At 40.7% G+C, this 11,121-nt stretch overlaps 1 protein-coding gene across 1 annotated transcript; it reads left to right on the top strand.

The window, feature by feature from the left end:
• Positions 1 to 282: 282 nt before the first annotated feature.
• CXCL13 (C-X-C motif chemokine ligand 13) lies at positions 283 to 6,739 on the top strand. The gene is made up of 4 exons (XM_006059467.3): positions 283 to 437; positions 2,013 to 2,145; positions 5,581 to 5,658; positions 5,956 to 6,739. Exons 1-4 carry the CDS (start codon positions 374 to 376, stop codon positions 6,008 to 6,010), a joined length of 330 nt encoding a protein of 109 aa, XP_006059529.2. The 5' UTR covers positions 283 to 373; the 3' UTR covers positions 6,011 to 6,739.
• The last annotated feature ends 4,382 nt before the right edge of the window (positions 6,740 to 11,121 follow it).

Below are 11,121 nucleotides of genomic sequence, written 5' to 3'. Positions count from 1 at the left end.
CTGGCCCTTCACTGAGAGCAGCAAGCAAAGCCACAATCCCTGATTGTGAACCTACAGAGAGAGTCTCCAAACTTCCCTCTCTTCCATCTCCAAATTCCTGCAGCATCCCTGCCATTTAGAGTCCACATTTTCAAGAAATATTTTATTATACTACTAGTGCTCTGAAGCAAATGCATAAAATTTGCAAGAGGGGTTTAAAAAAAAAAAAAGCAAGCTCAGCATATTGGGGAGCTTTTAAAACTGATGATGCAGCTGACCTCCTGGAGACAAAGGCAGTGGGAGGGCTTTACTGGTCTAAATAAATAGGAGTCTCTGGGCTGAGAACCCACAGTGTGGATCTGAAGCTGAAGTCTGAACTCCACCTTGAGGCAGAATGAGGTTCACCCCTGGAGCTCTGCTTCTCATGCTGCTGGCCTTCAGCCTCTCTCCTGTCCATGGTGAGAACCTTCTCTTGTTATCATTTGTGCTTTGAGCTCAAGTGGTCTTCAGCCATTTCAATTTTTTTTCCAATCAGATAATGAGGGGAAGTGTGAATGAAGCGGGGGAAACTGCTCAACTGCTCCTAGATTTCTAAAAGTAAGGTGTTCCAAGATTTAACTCTTAGAGGCTGGAAACATTTGTGTTGTTAAGACTGTCGTCCAGAGAAGGCGGAGATGCTGGAGGTCCCAGGTCTGTGGGACTGACACTCGGTAGTCTATTCCTGGCCTTTTTCAGATGCCACACTGCCTATAACTCATTTTTTCCAGATATCTCGTCTTCACTTTGCCTCTCAACGCTACCCCTTTTTGACCAAACGCTATTGACTCCAACCCGTTGGTCTCCTGCAGGGATAGTCTAATACAGTGTTTTAGGGTCAGCTCTGACATGAAACATTGTAAGTACAACAGGAGTACTCAAGTACACACTTCTGCCAAGAAGCAGACTTCCAAGTCTACACGGGGAGGATTTCTTTGTGTAAATAGGTAAATACCTAGCTGAAAGATAAATTTTTATGCAACTGGAGGGATGATCAGATTCCACCAGGAATTATCATGTGCAGGATGAGATACTTTGTTCAGGTGCAGAGGACCAGTTTTTGTTCTTAAAATGTGGGGATATTTTTTCCTGATTTTAACCCTGTTTCACGTCATTTCATTCTTTAAGACCCTCGTCTCTTTCTCCTTCCATGAAGCTTTTCCATGGCTGCTGGCAAAGTCCTCTGTTCTCATTCATGCAGTTTGGACCTTGGGGGAAATACAGCATTCTGTGATACTTTTTGTTCCTTTGTTTCCCCCACTGAAGTGTAAACACCTTTAGAGCCTGGTTCCTTTATTTGCAATTCTGTGTCCAGCGGAGTGGTGGGCACTAGGGTTAAAGAAAGTAGAATTCCTTGAAATGCATAAGACAGGTTACCTATTAAAGTAATGAGTACATTTTTTGTTGTTGAATACAAACAGTTGAATGTTTATTATTGGCAGTTTTTGATAATGATTTGCAACTGAGTTAGAGGACCAACAGATTAAACAAAACCAAAAAAATATCTTCATGGTATTTCCTTAGAGAAAGAGGGCGGGTTGGGAGAGTAGGGGGTAATGATAAGAAAGAGCTCGATAGGGTTAAAACTTGATAATGCTCTGGGAGACTCAGTTAACTAGTTCATATCTGGTTTTTTATGTATTAGGATGAAGATTGATCAATTTTATATTGCATGAATTATAACTGAGTTATTAGTTCCCACAGTGGCCGTTCTCAAATTTTATTATCTGGGCAACCACCTGAGTACCAATATAATGCTGTCACAAATTTTAATAGGTACTGTATTTTTAAAAAGCTGATTTTATTTTTAAGGTTTTGATAGAAAATGTTTGAAAATAAGCCAAGACAAGCAGAAATTCACAAACTAAAGGCATATGGGTGGAAGTACTGACTTGAAATATTTAAATCTTCAAATGCACAGTATGAAAGATTACAGATTAATTCTAGTTGTGAATTATATGCCAAAGGGATTAAAATAACTGATTCTGTGTTTATAGGTGTTCTGGAGGCCAATAACACAAACTTAAAGTGTAAATGCCTTCGAGAGACTGTCATCTTTTCCTCTTTTAATCTCATTGAAAAACTTCAAATCATCCCCCGTGGGCGTGGATGTCCAAACACAGAAATCATGTAAGTTGCAATAAAAAATAATGTATGATTCCTTGAAGTGATTAACTTGGAGTATTACTAGCAATTAATTCTCAAACTAATAATGAGAATCAGTAAAACTTGTTAAGTACATACTTTGCAGGGGTAGGGGTGAGGTCCTAGCTAACTCACATGCTTCGCGAACATTCACTCACTGTATTCTTTCAAGAGCCCTTTCAGGTATATCTGTTGTTACCATTCCTTTACAAATGCAGAAACTGAGGCTTAGGGAAGCTAGCTAAGTGCCCTGAGACATACCACTAGACAGGGCCAGAACCAAGATTCTTCTCTATTCCGTCAAACTCCAATTGCCAGCAGAAGCAGACAATTTGTTCCCCAGAAGTTAAAGAGCAAGAGAATAAGTACCCACATCAGTCCTTGATCAGAATGTCTGTCTATCTTATGGAATCATCCTTTAGGTTCTGTCAACTGTGAACCCCTAACTCTGCTTTAAAAATTAGGCTAAGGGGACAGAAATGGCTACAAGAAATTTAATAGACATTTTCTTTTATTGAGATGGTATATCCCCTTTCAATAAGCCCTTTTCTGTACTCCCAGAGACATCTGTGGATTCCTTTATTAGGGCATTTTCCACGGCGTATCAAATGAGACAAACATTGCATGTAAAGCCCTTAGTACAGTGCCAGAGAGAGTAATAAATGTTCAGTAACTGTTAGCTGTAATTATTCGGCATCATTGTATTGAAACATTCAGGTTGGTTTGTCTGTTTTTCTCTTTCATTCCACCAGAAAATGAGTTCTTTACAGATAGGAATCAGACATTATTCATTTCCGTATTCCTGATGTGTATCCCTTTCTTTTCAGATGGGAGAGGGTCAGCAAATGTTGGATTGACTATTTTTAAGGGAGCTGGTAGATCTTTTAACTATCACTGCCTAGAACTGCGATTTCTTCTTCCTGGATCCACCTTGAATGAACCAAGGTGCCCCGCAGCACCTTGAACTACAGTCAGAGCATCCTCCTCAGGGCAGCCCTGGCTTGGCTTTCATTAGCAACTCTTCCCTTGACTGCTTTAACCTTTAGAAACATTTGTAAGCAGCTGCTTTTTGTTTGGGCTTCCCTGGTGGCTCAGATGATAAAGAATCTGCCTGTAATGGGGGAGACCTGGGTTCGATCCCTGGGTTAGGAAGATCCCTGGAGGAGGGCATGGCCATGCACTCCAGTATTCTTGCCTGGAGAATCCCTATGGACAGAGGAGTCTGGTAGGCTACCGTCCATGGGGTCGCAAAGAGTCAGACACAACTGAATGACAAAGCACAGCGCTTTTTGTTTGTCCCATTTTGATATTAGGGCTTTGGGTTTCAGACTAGTTGTGCTTCACTTGTAATAAAGAAACATGGGATATCAAAAATAAGTAGGGACTTTTTCTTTAGAAAGACATTACATTTTCACTACTATCATTGACAATAAAAATTCTGACTAAATCGTGATTATTGCCCTCCAACTTGGAGATGTGAAGTATAGTCATGACCTATTTAGGAGTAATTCCTCTGGCTGTCTAGAGCAGCAGTTCCCAGTCTTTTTGGCACCAGGGACTGGTTTCATAGAAGATAGTTTTTCCACCGACCAGCGTTGGGGGATGGTTTTGGGATAATTCGAGTGCATTACATTTACTATGTACATTATTTCTATTATTATTACATCAGGTCCACTTCAGATCATCAGGTATTAGATCCCAGAGGTTGGGAACCCCTGGTCTAGAGAACAGAGGCTTTCTTCTATTTTTTTATTACCAGTTTCTCTGTCATGAGTCAAGTCTCTCATCTCTCTACCAGGGGAAGTAATACACCCTAATTTTCTCTACTTAAACCTTAATTGTTTTAAAGTGAAAAAAATGTATATTCTCACCAGAGTCTACATTTCTGAATTTTAACCAGATATATAAGCAAAAGTTGCAAATAATTATGAAAAATTCATGGCAGTCAGTAGTGAAAATATTCTAGTCCAGACAGTCAGAAATCTGTATTTCTATCATGAATTCAGAAACCAAATTAGAAGGCTCTGGCCAAGAGCCCAACAGGTCTATGACCTCTGATTCTGTAGTTTTCAATTACAAGAGTAGAGTTTCAAAGCTAGATGGATGAATCTTTGCCATCTGTCATTTTATAGCTAAAATGAGACACATCAAGAAATCATGTTTTGTTCAAAGTCACCCCAATGGACAGTAGACTCTCCCAGTTTGCTGTAAACTGGTAAACCTCATTTCTTTCACTGCTGGTAAGACATTTTGGCACTTGGTAACCATTCAGATATGCCCAGGTGGAGCAGCGGCTAAAACTGGGGGTTATGGAGTCAGCCAACCTTTATTTGAATCCTGCTTTATCATGCATTTCTTGTGCAATCTTGGACAAATTATTTAAAGTCTTCTTGAGGAAGCCTCAAGTTCCTCATCTGAAGGTGAGGAAATAGTATTTCCTTCAGCACAGGATTCTTGTGAGATTAATTGAGATAGTTCATATTACCTGCTGAGCACAGTGGCTGGCACATTTTAAGTGCTTGATCAATATCAATGGATGATTATTCCCTACTGCCTTTCCCGTTGCTTAATTTTCAGAACATTGAAAGTCTTGCTCACTGATGGTTCCATCAAATGCAGATGTCACTCAGAGAAATTGGCTCTGTAAACCTCTCCCACAGTAAATTTCATTGCATTTTTTTTTTCACATAAAAGGTCTTTAAGAGAGAGTTTTCTTTAGTCTATTTTGTTTTCCCAAACTCAGTGGACAAACATATTTTAAAGATATTATGATACAGCTTTTGGAGAAAAATGGCAACCCACTCCAGTACTCCTGCCTGGAGAATCCCATGGACAGAGGAGCCTGGCAGGCTACAGTCCATGGGATCACAAGAGTTGGATAAGACTTAGTGACTAAATGGGCTTCCCTGGTGGCTCAGCTGGTAAAGAATCCACCTGCAATGCAGGAGACCTGGGTTTGATCCCTGGGTTGGGAAGATCCCCTGGAGAAGGGAAAGGCCCGCTCCAGTATTCTGGCCTGGAGAATTCCACAGACTGCATACTCCATGGAGTCACAAAGAGTCAGACACGACTGAGTAGCTTTCACTTTCACTTTAGCGACCAAACCAACATCTTAAAACTTCAGGAGTGAGCCAAACTTGGAGTCCGTTATTTGTTCTGTCTCCAATTCATGTAAAGGTTGTCAGCAAAATACTAACGTCTGACAACTGAGAGTCTGTCAATTCATATTCAGTTCCACCAACTCACACAGTGAGTCTCAAATGGGGATTTTCTTAATCAGATTTCATGATGCAAATAACCTGCTTCACATCTAAAACTGCCCACCTCCAAATTCATCTCATGTGGGAATCTTTATTTTTATACTCAACTCTTTCCTAAAATGCAGGACTGATTGCTTTATTTTTATTTATTTCCCCCCAGAGTCTGGATGAAGAATAAGTTAGTTATCTGCTTGAACCCTCAAGCCAAACAGACAAAAACACTAATGAAAGCGTTAAGGTGAGTCAGGCATAGCCACGGTTTGTAGATTTCAATTGTACCGGAGGGTTTCCTTTTTCCAGATAGTCAAAATGGGGGTCACTTTAAATTTATGAAACGTTACTAAGACAAATACCTATTCTTCACTATTATTACTTATCAGATGGAGTTGAGATGCCTCATTCTGGCAGCTCGGTGAACTAACCTGGAAACCAGTGGGCACAAAATTCCTTATTTGAAATCTCCAGGGGAAAGCCGCAGTTTCTGGCAAGTCTTTCTCTAAGCCTGACTCTCTTGTCTTATTTTTTTTTCTCACAGCAAACATATTTTGTCAACTTCACCAGCTCCAGTGGTTAAGAAAAGGAGTGCCTGATGCCAATATTCCCATCAAGGACACCTGTGTTCCCCCAACATTCCTGCTCCGGGTTTTAGTTTTGTGTTTGGTTGAATCTTTTCCAGAAAAAAGATCTTCCCCATCTGCTTTATTTTAAAAATACAGTACCCTATAAACTCAGAGTTTGGAGGAGGAGTCATTAAGGAGGAAAGTTTCTTTAAGGCTAGTTCCTTCATTAAAAACGATAAAGGTTACTTTCAATAATATACCTGTTGTTGAATGCTGAATTTTCCTACAAAACAAGTGGCTTGAATTAAGGAGGAAATGATGGAATGCATTTCAATCATTTTACACCCTAAGAATAGCAAGCTTCCATAAGAGATTTAAAAAGCTGCCTGGGAAACCCATGGAATTTTAGCCTTACAAGAAACAGAGTGTTCACATAATAGACATCCTTCATTTAAAAGCTCGCTATTGAGAGAAAAAAGGTCCTTCTACTTTTAAAGATTTCCTTTATAAGATTTACTCTCAGAGATAAAGCTAAGAACACTCAAAGACCCCCAGACTTAAATTCATAAAATTTTCAGGAAAAGCATTTAAAGGGTGATATTTAGATGTATTCTTTCATGCATTTGCTTTGATGAACTTTTTTTAAAAATCACATCTTGCACAGACTTTTTTTCTTTTTTTGGTCTTCAGTGTTCAATTCTTTAATGCTTTCTATTAATCTAATGCTGTTCAATAAACTTAAGCAAATGTTTTATTTAATTATGAGCAATTCATTCTTAATGGAGCATTTTTTCAGAAGTCTGCTTGTGAAACCGTTTACCCCCGATTAGGACTTGAAGCCATGTGCTGGGACTCAAACCCAACCAAAACCCAGTTTGGGAGTGGAATTCACATGGCCAAGGCTTGAACCCAGACAAAATCCATGGTCTTCCAACAGAGATCACCGACCTGGTTTCAGGACCTAATGAAGTTCAGGTTCTTTGGTGAGAGACAAAGTGATAGCTAAGAAGTGGATTTATTCAGAGAGAAACACACTCCATAGACAGAGTTTGGGCCATGGCACAGGGTGAATCAGTGGTCCCAAAATGTGTGTTTTATGGGATGGGTAATTTCATAGGCTAATGAGTGGGAGGATTATTCCAACTGTCTGGGGGAAGGGATGGAGATTTCCAGGAATTCAGCCACTGCCCACTTTTTGGTCTTTTGGTGGTGCCTTGGAACTGCCATGGTGACTCTCAGTGTGTCATTTAGCTTGCTAATTGAGGATCAAGGTCTAGTCAAAGTTGACTTGTCTGCCATTTTGGACCCATGAGATTCTAATTGGTTTGTGTTGTGTCCTGGGGCTATGTAATTCTTTCAAAACTTGCTCCCTGCCCCCTTCCCTCCTGTTTCACTCCCAGCATGCTCAGGTTCCAAGCTCTATTTGGTTCCCTCTTTTGTTTTTTGCTTTTGATTTTTAGATTTATTTTTACTAAAGGTTTCTTGGGAGGGAGTAAAGAGTATCTATAAATGCTACATTTTCTGTTGTCCACAACTCAGTGTTTACTTCTTTATTCCTAACACACACACACACACACACAAGGATTATAAAATGCCATCAAAATCCTGCATTCATTCTTTAATTTGATTTTGATCTTTTTGAGAATGTAGCTAGCATTCAGGGCACTCAAAAAACAAAAGAAAACAAAGAAACAAACAAACAAACTTACTCTTGCAATACTAGGTGGGTTAACACCCTGGGTTTGCATATGTAGAAGCTGAGACTAGAGAGGTTAAGTTACATGCTCAAGGCCTTACAGCTACTAAACAGCAAGTCAAAATTTGAACACAGGCAGTCTGGCACCAGAATCCCTGCTTCTAACACCTCCACTAAACTGATCCATATAGGGTAGGGTACCATCAGCTCCATTTTACAGAAGCAGGAACTAAGTCAAAGAGATATTCATGAGTCCCAAGTCACATAATTAGTAAGAGACAAAACCAGAATTTGAACCCAGGGCCACCTGACTCCTAAGCTAATGCTCCTAATTGTGACACTACATGGCCTAAAGTCTTCTTGCCCCTAAATGTATTTTTTACTCCAATTCCTCCCCTCCTCCCCTCCTTTCCAGGACCAATCAAAGCCAGAAAAAGGATGGGAGTTCCAGGATGTTCAGGCCTCCACCTGAGTTGGCATATCTATTGAGCGTGATCAAGGGGGATTGGACAAGTGGGAGGGCAAATGCAGAATGAAATGCAAAAATCAGGGCCCTCGAGGGCTTCTAAACTTGTTTTAAATAAAAAACAATAACCACCACCTAAACACCCATTCCTCAAAATTCACAGTAGATTTAGGGGTATTTGGCCTGATTTAGAACAGGAATAGTAACCCAAAGTTAGATGCAGGATAACTTGGTGAGTCAGTTAATTGAGTGAGGAAAAGGGATCCTTAGCTGATCTGAATGGGTTGGGGTCTAGAAGGGAGAATGGTGAAACAGTACGGCAGAATTTAGGCCATTTATGTCTATATAAATAAGTTGTTGTTGTAGTTTGGTTGCTAAGCCATGACCGACTCTTTTGCGACCCCATGTACTGGAGCCAGCCAGGTTCCTCTGTCCATGGGATTTCCCAGGCAAGAATACTAGAGTGGGTTGCCATTTCCTTCTCCAGGGGATCTCCATGACCCAGGGATTGAACCCACATCTTCTGCATTAGCAGGTGGATTTTTTATCGCTGAGCCACCAGGGAAGCCCACACACATACATATAAACACATGAATTATTTTAAATCCATATAAGATAGAATTGAAGGGAAAATACAAGCTAATCCTGACCAAAGCAGAATGTTCAACTCTGAAAAAATGGAATAAAAAGCTGTAAGGCCAAGCTACACAGGATCTTAGATGGAGAAAACAGGGAACCTTAACAAAGTGAGTTGAGCCCACTGGCTCTGCGGACACTCCTCTGAGCAGCGGAGGCCCAAGGGCGGAATCATACTGATTCTCCAAGAGAAGCAGAATTCTCCTTTGTTCCAGCTGAAGGAGCTCAGCCCCACCTCACTGGGAAATGGGCTTCCCAAAAGTATGAGTTCTGTCCTAGGGTTTTCCTTTTCCCACTGCCTTCCTTTCTACAATTCTCCCCTCTCATATGACATTTTACAGCCCCCAGCTCTAGATAAGGATTAGCATACAGCCTAGGCTTTACTTGCTCTAAGATGACATTTGGAGGCACTTTGGAGCAGAATGAGTGGTCGACAAAAAACCTGGTAGAACTGAGAAAAAGAGGAGGGCCGTGAATCAGAAAGGTGATATTTGAGAGACATGCCATTTTGTGACCCTCAAGGACTGAAGTTATCTTGTGTAGTCTCTTTGAAGAGCAGCATCTGGCAACTTTTTAAAATATGTACTTCTCAAGCTCTTCTCCAAACCTAATACATAAGACACTCAGGAGTTGGGCCTAGCAATTTGTAGTTAACAAACTGTTGTATAATAAAAATTATATCTGGTCCTTGTCTCTGGTTCCTGGCACAGCACTCCAAAAACCCTTGGAATTGCCTGTTAGGAGTGTTTTTGTTTTTCACAATGAGCCCTGTTCAAACACGTCTGAGTTTATTCTATTGAGGTGACTATTGGTGAACTCCTGAATAACTTCAAGGGCAGGGATGGTTGCCAGAAGAACCAACCACATGATTAGAGGGTTGGAACTTTCTGGTTGAGTTCAATCATCAATGGCCAATGGTTTAATCAAGCATACCCCATAATGAAACCTCTGTAAAAACTCCTAAGCAACAGCATTTGGAGAGCTTCTAGGTTGGTGAACACATTGAGATGCTGGGAGGGTGGTGCGCCCAAAGAGGGTATGGAAGCACCTCCTCCCCCACACCTTATCCTAGGCAACTCTTCTATTTGGTTATTCCTGAATTGTATCCTTTGTAATAAATCTATAACAGTAAGCAAAGCACTTTCCCAAGTTGTGTGTGTCGTGCTGGGGGCAGGGGAGAAGTCATAGGAATCTACAAATTTGTAGTTGGCAAGGCAGAAATGTGGGTAGCCTGAATACCCCTTTTGCAACTGGTGTCTGAAGTGGGGGCAGCCTTGTCAGATTGAGCCATCAGGGTGTAGGGTCTATGCTAACTGCAGATGATTAGTGTCAGAACTGAATTGTTGGACACCCAATTAGTATCAGAGAATTGGAAAGTTGGTTGATGTCAGTAAACACTTACAAAAAAAGTTTGACACACCCTCCAGGTGGTTATGATGCCAGTAAAATTTGAAAAGCACTGTTCTAGGGTAAGTATTTCCAATGCTTACAGTATATTAGAGCCATCTAGGGAGCTTTCTTTTTTTAATATTTTTTTAGGTTAATTGTTATAACTTACATACAGTAAAATTCACCCTCTTTAAGTTTTCAGTTCAATAGTTTAGTTTGAATAGCCCCTTAGTCAGCTTGGGCTGTCCTAACAATGTATCACACATAGACTGGATGGCTTATAAACAACAGAAATTTAATGTTCACAGTCTGGAGGCTAGAAGTCCAGGATCAGAGTGCAAGTATGACCGGATTCTGATGAAAGCAGAGAAGTGAGTTCTCTGGTGATCCTTGTAAGGGCACTAATCCTATTCAGGAGGGCTCCGTCTTTATGACATCATTGTAATGCTAATTACCTCTCAAAGGTCCCACATCCTAATATTATCAGAATGAAAGGTAAAGTTTCAACACATGAATTTGGGATGAGACTACCCAGTGAAGAGTGATGAGACTACCTGCAATGCAGGAGACCCAGGTTCAATCCCTGTGTTGGAAGATCTTCTGGAGGAGGACATGGCAACCCACTCCAGTATTCTTGACTGGTGAACTCCATGGACAGAGGAGCCTAGTGGGCTACAGTCTGTGGGGTCGCAAGAGTCAGACACAACTTGGTGACTAAACCACCACCACAAACATTCAGTTCATTGCAGGCCCAGCCCCTGTTCTGTTCCTATAATCTTGTCGTTTCCAGAATGTCATACAAATGGAACCATACAATGTACAGCCTTTTGTCAATTTTCACTTTGCATAATGGTTTTGAGATTCATCTGTTGTTGATGGTATCAATAGTTTACTCTTTGTTGTCCCTAACTACTGTTCTGCTGCATGAATATGCCACAATATGTTTATTCATTC

The sequence above is a fragment of the Bubalus bubalis genome, chromosome 7 (genome assembly GCF_019923935.1).
Source record: "Bubalus bubalis isolate 160015118507 breed Murrah chromosome 7, NDDB_SH_1, whole genome shotgun sequence".
Classification (NCBI taxonomy): Eukaryota; Metazoa; Chordata; class Mammalia; order Artiodactyla; family Bovidae; genus Bubalus; species Bubalus bubalis.
The sequence above is the reverse complement of the archived record's forward strand: the minus strand, read 5'-3'. Positions and strand labels throughout refer to the sequence as shown.